This window comes from Vespa mandarinia, chromosome 2 (assembly GCF_050613455.1).
Source record: "Vespa mandarinia isolate Hongniang chromosome 2, ASM5061345v1, whole genome shotgun sequence".
NCBI classification, from domain to species: domain Eukaryota; kingdom Metazoa; phylum Arthropoda; class Insecta; order Hymenoptera; family Vespidae; genus Vespa; species Vespa mandarinia.
The window spans coordinates 6,668,909-6,686,875 of NC_140811.1; the positions used below are offsets into that span (position 1 = coordinate 6,668,909).

The following is a 17,967-nucleotide window of genomic DNA, read 5'->3' on the forward strand; positions in this document are numbered from 1 at the left end:
TATATATATATATATATATATATATATAAAACTCTTTTATTTTTTTTTTTTATTCTACTTCTTTCTTTCCTCGCGAACTTTCTTATCGTCGAGAAGAAATTAGTTTCCAAAAGTGCGTTGACTTGACGATATCTCTTTGAAATGCACGCCAACACGCAATCGCATACGTAATCGCGTCGGTTTGAAGTTCGCGGTAACGCTCGGCAAAGGGCAGCCGTGAGACGATCAGGTTTCGTAAAAGCGGGTCGAGGTAAAACAGGGCAGCTATCTGCCGCACCATCTTTTATTTATCGTCGGTCATTATGCCGTCTCGTGCGCACGAGTCAGCCCTTTTTTCTCCCTCCTTCCTACTTCCCTTTTTGATCATAGCCAAAGAACGGTCAACAAGAACGTTGATGAAGATCGAGAAAAAGTTCTTTAACACGTTGTGAATCACATGAAAATAGCCCGGCATCCAACGTGTTAAACGTACCTTTTGTGTACATCTGGTCATCGTTTATTCGTATAACAAAACAATCGCATGATATAACAATTTGTACAATGTAACAAGGATTAATCTATAAATAAATCATATATAATAGATATCCTGACGAATTTATGATGATATAACGACATTAATCTTATTGTTACTTTAAAATAATCGATCTATTTTGTGACGAATCTAATATTACAGTTGTATAATTAATAACAATGAATGATCGATAAATAGAAAATGATCACTTTAACTGTTTCAATGAATCTAACAAGATAAATGTTGTCAACGATATGAATTTTCTATGAGTTCACAAAGAACGATCACAAAAGCGTTTGGGAAACTTGGAAAAAAAAAAAAAAAACAAGAAGTTGATGTCATAAGGTGGCTTCTACCTTTATAAATTCATTGCACTCTCAAACAGTTCCAGCATCCTCTTCATCTCCTTACTGAAACGCAAGCGAAACGGGTTCGGTATAGTGAGCCGGCGAATACGAGACTGTGCATACAGAGCGAAATGACTGTTTGACCTGTTTTAATATTTATGGAAATCGTTGCAACAAAATTAACCGAAACAGCTTTTATTTTTCATTTACAGTATCATCTGTCCTTTCTTCGTTTAATCTTTTATCTCCATTAAGTCTCTTTCAAAATTACTTGTAATCAAACAAATGGATAGAAACGAATATACAATCGAATCGGCATATACTTTAATTTCGTACGATATGATATAATTTAAATTGTCGATTTAAAAATGAAAATTTTTCATTTATAAATATAATGTCTTTTTATTAATAATGAATAAATACTTACATTTGCTCTGCCAACTTATAAATTGGTGCCATATATTTTGATAATTCTTCACACTTTGCCATTAACTGATACATAGACTTTATATTGTGATCTACGGCATCGCAAGTTTTACATACTGCATCCCTATAAGTTTCCAAACAACCTACCGTAAGCGCGGACGCCTGCAAAGATTATAATTTTATATTATCATAGATTGTTCAATTCATTGTTAAAGTAAATTAAAACATTACATACACTATGCAAAATAGCAGCAAGATTTTCTGTAAGAGCATCAACAGATGTAGCTATCTTTCTTGCTTCCATTTCTAATTCATTTAATACATTATGATCAAGTAAAGGTAACTGTGGGGTTAATGCTTGTCTATATAAACAAGGAGTAGAACTTCGTGATCCTGGGAAAGAAGGAGTTTCTCCCTTTTTTGTAACTGGACTGGACAATTTAATCTTATTTTCCAAGTCTTCCGTTACAAACAAAACCATATCTCCATCCTGCATTACCGTTCCTTCTAATTGTAAATAGCCCATAGCTTTATGATAACTTGGTGGGTCTAAATCCTCTTCTTCGTTTGGACTAGAATCTCTACTTCTTAAATCTAATTGATCTGGTCTATTTCCAATTCCATTCATCTTTTCCAGGCATTCTCCCAAATATTTTCCATCTATATCAGGAGATTCAATAAGCGACCTCAACTCAGAAACTGGTGGAGAAGATTGGGAATCAAATGATATTTCCGAATAAGAAGCTGTCATCTCATGCATCTGAAATAATGGTATTAATGAAAATTACTTGTTGAAATTACTTTACTTAATAGGTTGAGTCAAATATGATATTTGTTAATTTTGATTTGTTGAACGTTGATTTTTTTATATGAGCGTTACGTAATACAGAAGGAAATTAAAGAATTAAAATCTAAGATACGAATAAAATTATCATATTCAAAAGTTGACATTTGACACAACCGAAAATATTCTAACCTTACTCTGTCTTCGTCATAGTCAACAGGATTTTTTTCAATTCGAGTAGTTCCCGTTGGCTTTGATAAATTTTCACCATCTTCCATCTCCATTTTGATAATGTAAAATAATTAAAAATATTGTTCAAATGAAATACAATCAAATCTTAGTCAAATGTATCGATTTTACTCATATCTTTGATTCTGTTGTATATCATGCATACAATGAAGCGTCAACGCGATATTTGCGCAGTAACGTCTTGCGCATCTTCCAATTTCGCGCGGGAATATATGAATTTTACTCATAAATTATCATACGTACATATTATTATTCTCTATGAAACGTAAAAATTTACGTTAAAAGATATTAATTGTTACAGAAAGTAAATAACTGAGAAAAACAAAAGTTGTTTTAATAATCCTTTATCAAATAGAAAAATTGTATCATTATTATTATATCAACAATCTGTTACATATATGTTGAATTAATATTTAAAGTGTTCAATACTTTGCGCTCTGGATTATTAAGATGTTGAATGTATACAGGAAAACAATGATGGGTTGAAAAATTGGAAAGAAAATCTCGCAAATATTGGCCAAGATTTAAATGATAAATGGAATCTTGCAGAAGATCCAGATCTTCTTCCTCTTCATTATCATCTTCTTCTCCTTCTATATCTATGTATAAAAAAAAGAAAATTATTAATATATATATATATATATATAAATAGATCTCTTCAGTTACATACATAAGTAAAGTGTGTGTTGAATCTGTACGAAAACAGAAGAGAACACATTATATAAAATGAATCAAAAAAATTCAAAATTCATAATATCTTACGTAATAAAGTAGATTCATTTCCTGGATCTATTAAAGTTTCATTTCCTTCAGTATCGTCATCATCGTCATCAGATACCTAGCAATTCAATGTTTCATATTAATATTACATTTTAAATTATATTTTTGATAACATTTGAATTAATTTAAGTAATAATATCTATTATATAATTATAATAGATATGCATACCTCACTTTCTTGAGTAGCATTAATTACTTCGATATCATTTGATAGCTCATTAATTATTAATTTAAAGATCTTAATAAGAACAGGCACAGTAGTCCATTGAAAAGGTTGTGCTTCTGCTTTACTTCTGGTCCTTACACCAGCTTCATTTCCTATGTAGAAAGTGTATATATAAATGTGTATACACACACACACGAGAACATTTGTTTTTTATTTATTTCAATAAAAGTCAAATGAAAATAATATGATCACAATAAATAAAATATTTTACTTTGTAATTAACTCAAAGACAATAATACCCAATAAATTCCTTACCAGAAAATATTTGGTCCCCTTTTACAGTGATTTCATTCAATCTGGAGTCATCGTGTGTTACACCATGTTCCAATATTTTACATAACGCTACAGTAGCTACTTTACGTTCATATCTACCAAAAAAAAGATGTTGTCTGCTAACCCATTCAGACAACACAAAGGCAAGAGCACTTTGCCCAGTAGGGCCAGGTACCGTTGACAAGAAATTTAAAACAGCATCAAACTCTGTATTTATAAGATGAGCATATATCATAATCAAACTTTGCATGACTGTTAATGTTTCGGCCCTTTGCATTTTACTAAGAACAGCTTTTAATAACAAATCAAGATTTTCTCCTAATGTACTTCCAACGTTTCGTATCAAAGTCGTTACTAAACGGCCAACAAAGGTTGCTGTGAATTCGCTAGACTATAAATAAAAAAAGTTACTGCTTTGATAGTTATGTTCACTGTGAATTAAAAAATACAATATTTATATTACAATATTACCTGAGGATTTAATAACTGTGCAATTATTTGCAAAATATATTGTAATCCAGTTTGGCCATCGCTGTCTCTATGAGTAGTAACATGGCGTGCAGCTACAGATAAATACGTACGTATCACTTCGCCTCCACTTTGTAGTGTCCCATTATCTTCGGAGTTAAGAATGCAATGACAAGCAGCAGGAAAGGCAGTTTCGATCAAAGCATTACTTAATGGTCTTGGTGAATATTGAACGAGAACTTGTAAGATATCCAAAGCTACTCCGCGAGCTCCCTCTAATAAAAATAAACATAAATATATTTCTAAAATAAATACATACTATGTATTTACATTGTAAGAAATTCCCATACCATCCTTTGATTTATCCATAGGCGTAATGGCCATCATACTCACTAAAGTTGGTATTAAACGAGTTTGCAGAGGTTCAATGCAATTAGAATTTTGAGTTAATTCTTTAAATATATTCTGACACAAATCTAATATTACTGGATCACTATGAAACTTTAAAAAAACTGCAATTGTTAATGGGCATATTTTATTTTCTACAGAAGCAGTAAATGCTTTATCCAGCTGTAAAATTTTAAACAAATTTAAAAATGTATTGTAATTTAGAATAAAAAGAGATATATATATTGTGAGTATGATAAATATTTTGCTATTATAATTACCGATATTACTGTTTGAAATGTTTCCATGACTAATATTAGAACTTCTGTAGATGCTTGACTAGATAAATTAAACAATCCTTGAAATATATTAGGTAAGTGAGATCTAATAATATTATTGGTAGGATTATTAGCATCTGCACAGGATATCTCACAGAACCAATAGATAGCTTTAACAGCGCTTATACGAATACATGATGGTTGATTTTCTTGTAAACCATTAACTGTTGCTTCTAGAAATCTTGAGCTCATTTCAGGCGGCATTAATTGAGCATACCTTCCACCGACGCATAAACAACGACCAAGAAGTAACGGTGGTGCATCTACAAAAAATAAATATTATGTAAATAAAATAATATGAAATAATTAAATTACGTTTTTTAATATAAATGCGTTTAAACAATATTTTTATTACTTGAATCATTCAAATTATTTAACACAACAGTATCCATAAATCTAATAATATCGAATTGCAATAATCCTTCTTGTTGTTTTTCTATCACTACATCTCTTGTAATACTCAATGTTAAAATGGAAGATTCATGTATTTTCCACCAATTTTCAATACTGCTATTATCATCTCCTCCAGCTTGTAGTCTATTTGTGGCTTCAATATGCCGCGTAATTGCTTCGCAAAGTGCATTCACTGCTCTTTCCTCAAAATGACTGATAACACCCTGAATACAATATTTATATGTAATTTGTTCTAATTGAATTACATCTTATGTACTTACTGCTAAGAATTCTTGCGCCGATATCCTCACGTTATAAGCAAACAAACATTGATCATCTTCTTCTACAAATTGATTAGGATTAGTTGTCCATAACTCAATCTGTTCATCCGTTATTTGCATAAAAATAATTAAATAATAAATTATTTCTTGTAGTAAATTGTTGACAAGGTTTGAAAACTTTTTATGTTCAATAATAGAATGAACAAATTCAAATATAGCGATGATAAGGTTGTTAAAATTAATAATTTCACCTGAAAATCATAAAAGATTAGAAATTGCTAATATCTGTGTTAAGTTTTTATTTCGTACAATTTTTAACATACCATCAGAATCTACTTCTTTATTATTTGTTTCTGTAGTCCCATTTACTGTTTCTTCTTGATAAATCTTTGCACTTTCAGTTAATGTTTCCCAAACTGGTGGTAACATTTGAGGTAAAAAGTTGGATACATATTTAGGTAACTTTGTAACAAGGCAGTTTATGGCTTTGATAATATCAGTTTTAAGTCCACTGTCACTTGTTGGACCATTAGCGACACGCAGGCACTGAACAAATTTTTCACAAAACATAGGAATAACTGGTTGCAAATATTGTTCTATAAATCCTTTATGATAAATTCCTGTAGCAGCTACGAGATTTGTAATGATCGTAAAAATTTCAACTGCACGGCCACGTGTTCTGATCGAATATTGCTATATAATATACCAAATTTAATACTTTTTTAAATCAATAAAATAAAACCTATATTGCTAAACATTTTAGTAAACTTACACTCTCACTCTGAAAGATTCTATACATCTCTTGTAATATAACAGGACCAACATTTGGTAATTGAGTATCGGTAAGATCACGAGTAAATTCTGTTAGAACTCTCATTGCCCCATGAACAGCATATTCGCTTTCTCCACTCAAACAATTAACTAATATATCAAATAATCCAGACCAATTTTCAGGCCAATCCCAATGTGCTATACCAGATATTGCATAGGCTACTGCTGTACGTACCTAAGTTAATAGATAGATATGTTATATAAATAAAAAATTATATATATATATATATATATATATATATATTAAAAAATTCTTTATAGCAAAAGTATTAGAATTTAGTACCTTACTAATAGGTTCACATAATCCAAGTGGTAATAACTCTTTAATTCTTTCTTTAGTCACTTGTTTTAATTCAGGTGGCCTAAATTTTTCAGCTAGTGAAGTCCAATGTGTTTCTACATACTGCTTTAAAAGTATAGATGCTAATTGTCTAATTGGTAAATGACCATGAGGATCAATCACGAATTCGGTAAGATGAATACCAAATTCTTCTGTAACTTCAAGTGCTTGAATTCTTTGTTCAGCAGCTTGTCGAATATCCCGATGTGGAGACAAGATTCCTGTCAATGTTTCGTATAAAGCTTCCTTTAAGGAACCTTGTACATCACTCATACTTGTGCTCATTGTGAATTAGATGCTATCTATTGATTAATATCTATAACATATTAATATTTTCCAATGATATTTATTACACAAATAAACATTAGGTTTTAAAAGTATATTATATTATAATATATAATAATATTATATATATATAATATTATTATATTATTATTATTATATATTATTATATAATAATATATATATATTATATATTTATATTATTATATAATAATATATATATATTATATATATATATATATATATATATATATATATATATATATATATATATAATATAATATAATACTTTTATACTTTTTAACATATATATATACATGTATAAATACTCTATTACCCAGGAACATATTTTTTCTCTTATAAATTATTCTTATTGTTGTCTTATATTTATATAAGTATCTTCCAGTGTTGCATCATAACTTTTATATCATCATTACTGTAAAGTAAGAAAAGGAAAAAAATGTAAATTACTGTAAAATTTTAATCAAATGTTTTAAATACTTGCTAGTTGAGAGATTTAATAATGAATAGTATTCTTTGATGATCTTTTCCAAAAACCCGGTTTACGTAGCAGGTTAGAAATTCCAATAAGAGATTATATATTACAACTATTATCTCAGTAAGTACATTAATATAGTTATCACGATATTACTTAACATAATCTTTGATATAAATAATTACATATAAGAAAAATAAGTTTAATCATTGTACAAATTGTAAATGTATTGATGTGAAAAGAAAAAAAAAATATTGGAACCGGTTGTAACATGTGTCTGTTTAATTTTTTAAATATGACGTCATATGAGGTGTAAAATTGATAACTAATTATTAATATTTTACTAAAAATATTAATGAACTTTTTCTTTTATATCAGCAATTGCAAAAATAATCAACAATTAAATATTTAAAACCTGCGGTTCCAGCTCCACTAAAATAACACTAGAGTATTGAAGTGACATTAATTTCACCCAACTTCAACCACAGACAATATACAGGATAGTATAGGATAGTAAATATACATCCCGCAAGATTTCGTGTTCACAAAACTGTATTATCGATAGAGAGAACATTTTTTTATAATATTTTATAAAAATAAAAGATACATATTATATACATATTAACAATATAAAATATATACGCATATGTATCACATTTATTTTTTAATTAACCAAACTTAATCATATTAAACATTATAAAAATATAAATACAAACTAAATACATTATACAATATTATAAAATAAAGAATATATAACAAAACAAGAATATATAACATAAAATTCCAAAAAATAATATATCCTGTACAACATAAAAATTGTAAGCAAAATTCTCGAAACAAATAAAAAAATATACATAAAAATTACAATAAGTATAATAAAAACAATAAAAATACAATAACAAATTGATATAAATAACATTTCAACTAAAACAAATATTTTGCTTTTTTCTTTCCTTTCAATTTTGTTTAATTAGAAATTACTTTATTAAATTCTTTAATTACAGTATATTTGTTAACTATTTGTGTACATGATTACATATGAATGAAACTACTTTTACTTTTTCCTACCAATTTCATTCCATAATAACTTGGCCCATAATATAATAATTTATTACTAATCATAACAAATAGGCTAAATCTTTATACTAGACCATCACATTGACCACAAATAGAGTTATAGTGCCGAGAATATCGGACAGATTCTTCTAATTTTTAGTCACTGAAGTATAAAAGAAATAGTATATATATAGAAGAATGAACATGTTATTTAAAAAGATTATAGAATTTTATAGGCTTGTAACAATTGGACTATTCCTAAATTTTGCATTCACTTTACTATTTGAATTTGAATCCTCATTAATAACACTGTTAACAACCACATTTTCTTTTTGTTGCTGTTGGATTCGATTTTCTTGTTTATTTGATATGAGATCTTCCATTTTTTTTCCATTCAATCTCATAATATCCGAATGTGTTCTAAAATGTAATCTAGTTTCCAATAGATATCCGGTATAATTTTTTCTAAAAAATATAATATTGCAATTAATTATTGTATATTATATGTATACATAACATATTACTAATAATTACTTTGCATCCTCCAAATATGAAGCTGCAGTTTGAGTGTCCTCTTGATCTTCTGCTAATAAAGCAAGTTCAACAGTGGCATAAGGAACTAGATAAGTATCTTCTTTTATAAACTTATCTAACTCTATAACTTGTTTTAGACAATGTTCAGATAATGCATGATGTCCCATTTGACGAAGACAAGCACCTTTCAACATTAGAATAAGTGCTTCATTGTCTGCATGATAATCTGTTTTTCTATAAAGTGTTTTAAAAAATTAGAGACAAATATGAAAGAAAAATTTCAACAAAAAAAGAGGGAAAAACTCACAGTGTTGAATTTAATTCTTTTTCCTCATCCTCGATTTTTTTATACATATTTAAAATTAAATCCCTTCGTTTACCAATTATGTTGAATAAATTCCACAGATACATAAGCTCAAACACAGGAAGGATTAATTTCTTTTTCTGTGCAAAATAACGTTCTACCTTTTTTACAATATACTTTTCAAATGGTAATGATTTTCCAGCAATGCGTTGTTTATAAGTCGGTGCTTGCATCATTAAATCATCTATAATATATTTGTCTTCAGTATTTGGATTTTTCATTAAAAGAATTGCAGCTTTTTGATAAATATATATTGTTCTAGACCATTTTGATTCCTCAGCTAACTTAGTAGCATACTCAGCAGCTTCATTCCATTGTTGTTTAATACAATGAGCCCACATTAATTCCCAATAACAACCACAATGAAATTGAGGCCATATAGTTTGACTTTTCCAAGACTTTTCATACCATTCTATAGAATTTTCAATATTTCCTTTTACTAATTCAAGTCTTCCTTTAAAGAAAAGAAACCATACACCATTTGGATAAGAATTTAATTCTTCATCTAATGCTTTTTCACACCAATCTAAATCACCATCTTCATGACTTAACATAAAACAAGCATATAAATGATAAGTCAGTAATGTCATTACACATAATATTTGACGAAGACCTCTCCTTTCTGCAAATCCTGCTTCTAATTCACTAATACCATAATCCTAAAAATGACATTGTAATAATTTTTTAAATTTCTATATAAAAAAAAGTCATATAGCATGTTCTAATATATTAAAATAAGTCTCATTACCTTATTACCAGAAAATCCAATAAATTCCAGTAATTTAATAACACGAGCAGGTAATAAAGAAATCATCTATAATTTCAAAAAATATAGTTAATCATATTAATTCTCATCTCTCAATATATTATTTATATGAAAAAATTTTTATATTGTACAAATAATTTTACATACCAAATTAAATGTGCCAATACCCATACGAACACCACTTTCAAAGTGAACTTTTTGTATTTCATTCTCCCATTTACGATTATTTAGAATTGTTAAACATTCTCTGTAATGTAAAAAACGTTGGATAGAGATGTTTCAAAAGAAGAAAAAAGAAATATAATAATCGCGTTAGGACTTATTTACTTGTATGATAGAAAGCAGGTACGGATTTTCAATCCAGCCTTGACAAAGCTGACCAGAGTCTCGTCCTCCACAAATGTGAGCATGGACTTTAAAAGAAGTGACTCAGCATAGCAGAGTTCTGCATGCACTTCCTCTGCAATATTAATTTTCTATCATTCCTTGCATGCACTACTCTTAACTTAATGAAGTTATTATGTATGCTAAAGTCAATGCTACAAATTAATGATAAAGTCACACTTGTGGATCTGATAGTTGCTATATATTTTGTATTACATTCGAAGAAAAAGAGAAGTTAAATGTCGTAAAAAGAACACGAACAATACAAATAATGTTATAATTTAATATTCGTAATATATATAACAAATTTAATTTATCACATATTCCCCAGTCAATGCTTTGGACTGATATATTACACAATAGCAGTAGTTTATACTAATGTTAGTTGCTACTCTGACATGCATTATTTACAAATAAAGCTTTATGATATTTGTAATAGATCGTATATGGCATGAAAGAAAAAAGCATATACATTACCAATTGTATAAGCGCCATAATTAGTCTTCTTAACAATTTTTCCAATGTTTTGTGTAATTGTAGTATGTTTGCGGTGTTTTGAACACACATTTATACATTGTTTCAAAGATTCAGATGCTTTCTCAATGTCCTTCTGAATAATGTATATGATAATGTATTAAAAAAGTAATAGATTTTATATATCAATGAATAAAATTATGTTAATTAATTCTTCATACTTGTTCAAATGTAAGCATAGCTTCCAGAAATAAAAAGACACTTGTACCTAAAGAATGGTACATGCTACTATGCGCCCATGGTTCCATAATTTTTCTTGCTTGATCGAAATCATTATTAAAGAAATAATAAATTGCCTTTCTTGATTCCATAATAGCTGTATCTAGATCCATAGAAGTAGATCTGTAAAGCAATATTTATCATTGTAAAAAAATATATGCATATTTATAAAATAAATAAATATATTTAACTTACGAAGTTGGAAATTCTTGAGCATCTTGAAACTATGATGACAATTATTAAATACGTATTAATAATTTAAGAAAATATACAATAAATAGGATATATTACATCGTGCATTGCAAATATGATATTAGCGTATTATTTAACTCTAATATTTATATACATACCTCATCTTCTGCCTCAATGTCCGACATTTTTCAATCAGAAAATAAACAAATCTATAACAAAATATATATTATTAATCTCTTATACATTTTAACATTAGTTAATTTCTTTATTTATTTACATATCACATATTCAATAGATTGAGATATATACATATTAAATAGGATCAAAGACAGAAAATTTATATTTAAAAGCAAAAACTTAAAGTAATCTAAGGAGAAAGTTTTATTTTATAGGATTGATTTCTCAAGTGTGCTCCTTCAATTTTAGGTCATTATTCTATAAGCAACGCCTAGTTTCACAATGAAAAGTATATAAATCTCTGACTTTCTACTGATAAAAATAATTTTTTGAAATATTTTATTAGGCATCTTAGTTAATACTTTAATGTTTCAATATATCCAGTATATATGCAAATTTGGTTATTCCAAAATTAAACCCATTTGATATTTTTTGTTAGATTGCTTTATCTTTATATAATCATAGAGTAATAATTTATTATTAAAATAATAATTATGTATATAATCATATTAAAAATAGAAATAAATTATAAGACATAAAGGAATGATCATTTAAAAGATATTTATTCTGAAACATAGAAAACATTCTTACAAATATTGGTATATAAAAACTAATGTTACTTTTTAAATACGATGCATAGGCAAAAAAATTGACTCATATATAGAAAAAAAAAACGATACAAGAGATAAGGCTAAGCAAGATAAGGATATAAAAAAGTAACTAGGTTGTTTCAAAACATATTAAAATTTTAAAACGTTTGTAATCAATGTCTTTAACATGTTTATCGTTAAATAATATGATACATTGACGTAAAAGGCCTATATTTTATTTAATTCTTGATACGAAAGACAATAAGAGAAAATAATGATCAATATGTTTACAAGATAAGCATGAAGGAATGATCAAGGAGTGGAAAATAAAATGATAGAGGGGAAGGAAGCGGTGGGGGGAAGGAAGAGAGATAGATAGAGAGAGAGAGAGAGAGAGAGAGAGAGAGAGAGAGAGAGAGAGAGAGAGAGAGAGAGAGAGAGAGAGAGAGAGAGAAAGATTTTAAATTTCATTTAAAATATCAAAAAGAAAAGAAAGGAAAAAGCGATGTCGAAACGAAAGGACGATTTCGTAATGAAACCTTACTTACCTTTGCTTAATCGTAAAATCGATAACTCTTCCGGACCAAAAAAAATTCCAGACGAAATTATTACATTTAAATATTTCTAAAGAAATATTTTGCAAAAAAGTTAGCCCCAAGTATTTCTTTCTTTTCTTCTTCTTCTTCTTCTTTTCTTTCCTCTTTTTTCTTTTTTTTACGAATATTTTTTCGGTATAGGTAAAATGTTTGGGGAAAAAAAAACACAAATCGATCAATATAATGATACGGAGCGCATCACTGCGCGCGTTAGACTGACTAAATTTTAGGTCGTCTCGTTTGAACGTGTCGTATTCGAAAGACGACGCATCAGTGTTGACCTCTATATAAGATTAAGAGAGAAACGTTTCCTTAACTCATCTCAATGAATATAACATACGATGCATTTTTATATGTACAAATTAGGATTTACAGTGTTGTTTACTTCTACTTTTTATATTTAGTTATATGAATTCTAGTAGAGTCAATTATCTTACTTCTATACGTCATTTACATCGAAATAACAAAGAAAAGTAATATAGGTTGGAGTGTCATTGCATTTACACGTGATAGACCACTTTGTATAAAATCACAGATAGCTCGCACGCATACTTAAGAATATATATATTCATATACTCGGAATACATATACTTAACATTTAAGTATAAAAGGTGCGCATGCACCAATGAAGTTGTACGTACTTATAGGTACAACGTATCTGTATATATCTCTTATCATTCACTAAGATCTATTTCACGTATTAAAGTCAATATGATATAATCTTTCACTTTAGAAATATTGTTATTTAACCTTTTCAAGATAATTGAAATTCATTGATTTTTATTTATTTGAAAGTTTGAATGAAAATATTTTTGTTGAAAATAAGCTTCAAGATAAACCTTATGTATTGAAACTTTGTTATCATCGTGTAATAAAGACGGTCATATCAAAAGAATATAGATATGAATACAATAAGTATTATTGTCTTTTTAATCAGAATAATTATTTGCTAAAGAAAAATTGAAAATTGATTTAAAATCCATATTTTTCTGTTAATTAAAGATCAAAGATAAATACTTCATTTAAGATTAAGTGCTAAATCGAAATATTATGATAAAAAAAAAAACATGCGTAGAATAATCGCTTAAAAAGTTTTCTCTAAAATATTTTTCAAATATGCATATTAAAAACATTTTAAATTAGCGATTATATAGTGAAATAGAGCTAGTATATGTAAAACCAAAATTAGTGTAGCGTCGTTAACCTATGCTGGGCGTAAACGGACCAATGTAATGACAATTACGTTAACCTGCTATTATGTGAAAAGGCAGCAATCAGGGAGTAGTATCTTTTCTTACGAATAATCTTATATTTATTCAATGTCAAAGAAAAAACTCATTCGCGGTTTGGGTTGAACGAATAGATCGTAGATCAGTTCGTTCGTTGTTTATTAGAAGTATTTTGGTGGCAGCACTTGCATGAAATTGTTGTACGTCAAAAATATTAAACGCTTACTGAGAAAAGTTTTTTTTTCTTTGCAATTGTGAGAATAGAAAGGTTATAGGGTTGAACTTACTTGAATACGAGATTCATGGTAAAGACTTATAATTCTTTCGTTTTTCTTACTCTTAAGTATCATTTATACTATATCATTATAAAAATGTTAATTAATTTTAAATGTAACAGTATATAGATAGCGATTAATTGACTAGTAAAGTATCCAGCTCTTTTCTTACAATTTGCATAATTACGACGATTGTAAGGCTATGAAAGATATCTCTGTTATTAAAAACATTTTATCTTCTTTTTACTCGGATTCGTCGATGCTAATAATTCATTGAGATGCCTAACCTCCTTGAATTCGTCAATGAAACAGAAAGAAAAACTCATTGTTTTCTTCTTTTTTTTTTTTTTTTTTCAAAAGAATTATTTTTTTTTCTTTAAAGCATATTAGCATCAATTATTGCGAGATTTAAATAATTTAATTAAATTAGTTACAACGAATATAAAATTGTTGTCACAATATGTTTCTGCCGTATGAAATAATCTTTCTACATATGTTTCTGAAAATAAAAATAATTCTTATGGTTCTATTCATAAGTTTTATAAGCTTTTTTATTTATATTAATACATGTTTTTACAAATCAATTAGTATATGTGTTAATATTACATGACAGATACTGATAGGTATTTAATTAATACATTATAACATTTTTATTTTTTATGACGATCATATCTTGTAAATTTTAGCAATAGTTTTTAAGGTAATGAAGGAGAATCATTATTTCTATGGTGGTTACGGAAAAGTGGCTTGTGCCAGTTAATCCAATTCCATAAGATAATGGAGAATCAAAGCCATCATAATCAGATACTTCAAACGCATCAATCTTTTTGGAAAAAGAATACTAGAGCTGTACCAGGCAGGTATGTCTTATTTAAAATGCAATACCTATAATTATATTATATAAAAATATAATAATATTTGAATCAATTTAACTTGTTTTATATCAATTCAGTTAAACAAATTGTGATTTATATCTAATAGATTCCATACTTATTTAAAGGCCAAGTCCCAAACAAGATGTTAGACATGATAAGATAGGTACAACAATGATCACATCCAGTGGTTTGACCAGTACAGTTTCAGTCGGTAGTGGTGGCAGTACAGGTGGAGGAAGTGGTTCTACATCCTTTCAAGATTTTCAGGAGAGCGTGGATGATGCTTGGGATTCCGGAGATGATGAATTCTGTACAGTTTCTGATGTAAAAATATCAAAGAGAGTTAGTCATTCAGCTGCACTTAGTGTAATTAACAGTCATAGATCAGGCACTGCAAGCAAAGAATTACAAACAAATCCTAAATTAGTCCAGCGAACTCAAGAAATCATTCCTGAAGAAAAAAAAGCAGAGGCTCTCCAAAGATTAGCTGTCCAGCCATTGCATCTAAGGAATGCTAACTTGTCTGTTTATCCTCAAATTAATAATAGTCAGCATTCTACAGAAAATTCTGATTCCAAATTTGGTCAGAATACTTCTCCCCAACATAGGCCAACACAATTTCCTGGTAGACCACTTCCATTAAGGCAAACGAATTCTTCTACAAAATTTTTTATACCTTCAAAAGAACAAGGTAAGAAAAAATATAGATCATTTCTAACTTGATTATTTATTCGTACATATATATTATTATTTTCAGATGGAGAAAGTAAAATAGATAAATTTAAATCTCTTTTGGATGCATCTGTATTAAATTTAGAAGAATTAAGACAGTTATCGTGGTCAGGTGTTCCAGCGAAGTTACGATCTGTTACCTGGAGATTATTGTCTGTAAGTAAGACAGGTAATCTATACCGTATATTTATTTTTTTAATGTATCTCTTAAAAATAAGTATTGTTAAATTATTCTTTATTATACACAGGAATATCTTCCAGCAAATATAGAAAGGAGGCAACATGTCTTAGAACGTAAACGTTTAGATTATTGGAATCTAGTAAAACAGTATTATGATGTGGAAAGAGATGAAGGATTCCAAGATACATATCGTCAAATTCATATTGATATTCCAAGAATGTCTCCCCTCATTTCATTATTTCAACAGACAACTGTACAATTAATTTTTGAAAGAATACTTTATATATGGGCTATTCGACATCCAGCTTCTGGCTATGTACAGGTATATTAATAAGTATGAATATTATATTATAATTGAATGTTGTTTCATGTTATATTATAGCTATTTCATGTTATATTCTACCTATTCTAAAAGTATTTAAATATTGATTTTAGTTTTGATATTGTAGGGTATGAACGATCTTGTTACTCCCTTCTTCTTAGTATTTTTGCAAGAGGCTATACCAGTATCGGCTTGGCAAGATATAGAAAATTATGACTTGGCATCTTTAAAAAAAGAACAACGTGATATTATTGAAGCAGATAGTTTTTGGTGTTTATCCAAATTTCTTGATGGTATCCAAGATAATTATATATTTGCCCAATTAGGAATACAACATAAAGTGAATCAATTAAAGGAACTTATTCAAAGGATTGATGGTATTTGTTTTATGATGAATATAAAACGCAAATTTTTTATTAACCTGTAAATATTACGAAAATTTTCTATTATAGCTCCTTTACATCAACATCTTCATCAACATGGGATAGATTATTTACAATTTTCTTTTCGATGGATGAATAATTTATTAACCAGAGAAATTCCATTGCATTGTACAATTCGCCTGTGGGATACCTACTTAGCAGAATCCGATCGATTCGCTTCATTTCAACTTTACGTATGTGCAGCTTTTCTTCTTCGTTGGAGACGTCATTTACTCTTACAACCTGATTTTCAGGCAAGTTTAACTTGTATTCTTTCATAATTAAGAAAAAAATATCGACACATTTTTATGATTTAATATCGTTGATCATAGTACTTTTTATGTGTTTGTTTTAAATATAGGGCTTGATGTTGATGCTACAGAACTTGCCTACACAAAACTGGACAGATTCAGAAATAGGTATTTTGGTTGCAGAAGCCTATAAATTGAAATTTACATTTGCAGATGCACCTAATCATCTGCAAGCTCATGACTCCAGGTGACCTTTTTTCTACATGTTCGGCTAATATTGTTACTATAGTGGCCAAAATAACTGGCATTAGATCGTATTGCCAGTTTAATTAATTCTCCCTTTTTATAATTATATAAGAGTGAAAGTCAGTCCACTGTAACTATTTTTAAAAGAGATTCGAAGATTTGTTTACCTTTTTCTTTAATTCATATAATCGTTAAGTTTTTGAAAGACGGAATGTCTTTGTAAATTTTATTTCTATTTCTATAGTAGCATATTATAATTCAATTACAAATATACTCGCCATTTTTCAGTTTACAGATATGTAAACATAAGAGGTAAAAGAGGAACCTAACGCGAATCGATTGTCATATTTTTGATTCACGTTATGTTTAGATAAAATGCCTCTAATATTATATATATAGATAATATATAAACAGAAGTTTTATATATTGATACGATGTTTGTTTTTGTATATTATACTTCTATTCCCCAATTTTATTTAAGATTAAAAAGATGTAAGAGTTTGAGCCATGTCAATTCATCAAAATACTTTAATCACTCATCAGCGCGATAATGTATCTATTAATACATTAAAGGTAAGTGTATATTTATTGTAATAAACTTTTTGTTTTG

At 28.2% G+C, this 17,967-nt stretch overlaps 4 protein-coding genes across 14 annotated transcripts; 1 reads left to right on the forward strand and 3 right to left on the reverse strand.

Annotated features, from left to right (window-relative positions):
• Positions 1–211: 211 nt before the first annotated feature.
• Positions 212–2,491, reverse strand: BORCS6 (BLOC-1 related complex subunit 6). Of its 2 annotated transcripts, none has more exons than XM_035861222.2 (4): positions 2,261–2,378; positions 1,520–2,044; positions 1,286–1,446; positions 212–921 (listed from the first exon to the last, which is right to left on the reverse strand). In XM_035861222.2, exons 2-4 carry the CDS (start codon positions 2,042–2,044, stop codon positions 870–872), a joined length of 738 nt encoding a protein of 245 aa, XP_035717115.1. In that variant the 5' UTR covers positions 2,261–2,378; the 3' UTR covers positions 212–869. The 2 variants fall into 2 exon arrangements, with proteins under 2 accessions (XP_035717115.1, XP_035717114.1); XM_035861221.2 differs by having other exon boundaries at positions 220–921; positions 2,266–2,491.
• Positions 2,492–2,690: 199 nt separating this feature from the next.
• Ipo9 (Importin 9) lies at positions 2,691–7,905 on the reverse strand. 6 transcript variants are annotated; one of them, XM_035861219.2, is made up of 14 exons: positions 7,828–7,905; positions 7,254–7,352; positions 6,578–6,950; positions 6,236–6,469; positions 5,787–6,156; positions 5,464–5,714; positions 5,145–5,406; positions 4,733–5,052; positions 4,415–4,634; positions 4,068–4,339; positions 3,579–3,987; positions 3,267–3,415; positions 3,080–3,155; positions 2,692–2,916 (listed from the first exon to the last, which is right to left on the reverse strand). In XM_035861219.2, exons 3-14 carry the CDS (start codon positions 6,917–6,919, stop codon positions 2,708–2,710), a joined length of 3,114 nt encoding a protein of 1,037 aa, XP_035717112.1. In that variant the 5' UTR covers positions 6,920–6,950; positions 7,254–7,352; positions 7,828–7,905; the 3' UTR covers positions 2,692–2,707. The 6 variants fall into 6 exon arrangements, with proteins under 6 accessions (XP_035717113.1, XP_035717112.1, XP_085521159.1 ...); XM_085665033.1 differs by having other exon boundaries at positions 7,832–7,850; XM_085665031.1 differs by lacking the exon at positions 7,828–7,905 and adding an exon at positions 7,774–7,793.
• A 436-nt stretch (positions 7,906–8,341) lies between these two features.
• On the reverse strand, positions 8,342–13,263 carry LOC118439743 (tetratricopeptide repeat protein 39B). Its single transcript, XM_035861763.2, has 11 exons — positions 12,777–13,263; positions 11,620–11,670; positions 11,465–11,493; positions 11,212–11,392; positions 10,994–11,126; positions 10,460–10,592; positions 10,280–10,379; positions 10,115–10,180; positions 9,310–10,025; positions 9,003–9,236; positions 8,342–8,933 (listed from the first exon to the last, which is right to left on the reverse strand). Exons 2-11 carry the CDS (start codon positions 11,644–11,646, stop codon positions 8,699–8,701), a joined length of 1,854 nt encoding a protein of 617 aa, XP_035717656.1. The 5' UTR covers positions 11,647–11,670; positions 12,777–13,263; the 3' UTR covers positions 8,342–8,698.
• An 800-nt stretch (positions 13,264–14,063) lies between these two features.
• Positions 14,064–17,923, forward strand: Tbc1d22 (TBC1 domain family member 22). 5 transcript variants are annotated; one of them, XM_085655354.1, is made up of 9 exons: positions 14,064–14,358; positions 15,015–15,188; positions 15,329–15,894; positions 15,961–16,091; positions 16,184–16,438; positions 16,566–16,815; positions 16,891–17,114; positions 17,222–17,358; positions 17,839–17,923. In XM_085655354.1, exons 2-9 carry the CDS (start codon positions 15,106–15,108, stop codon positions 17,906–17,908), a joined length of 1,716 nt encoding a protein of 571 aa, XP_085511480.1. In that variant the 5' UTR covers positions 14,064–14,358; positions 15,015–15,105; the 3' UTR covers positions 17,909–17,923. The 5 variants fall into 5 exon arrangements, with proteins under 5 accessions (XP_085511480.1, XP_085511479.1, XP_035717659.1 ...); XM_085655353.1 differs by lacking the exon at positions 17,839–17,923 and having other exon boundaries at positions 17,193–17,364; XM_035861766.2 differs by lacking the exon at positions 17,839–17,923 and having other exon boundaries at positions 14,068–14,358; positions 15,021–15,188; positions 17,222–17,768.
• The last annotated feature ends 44 nt before the right edge of the window (positions 17,924–17,967 follow it).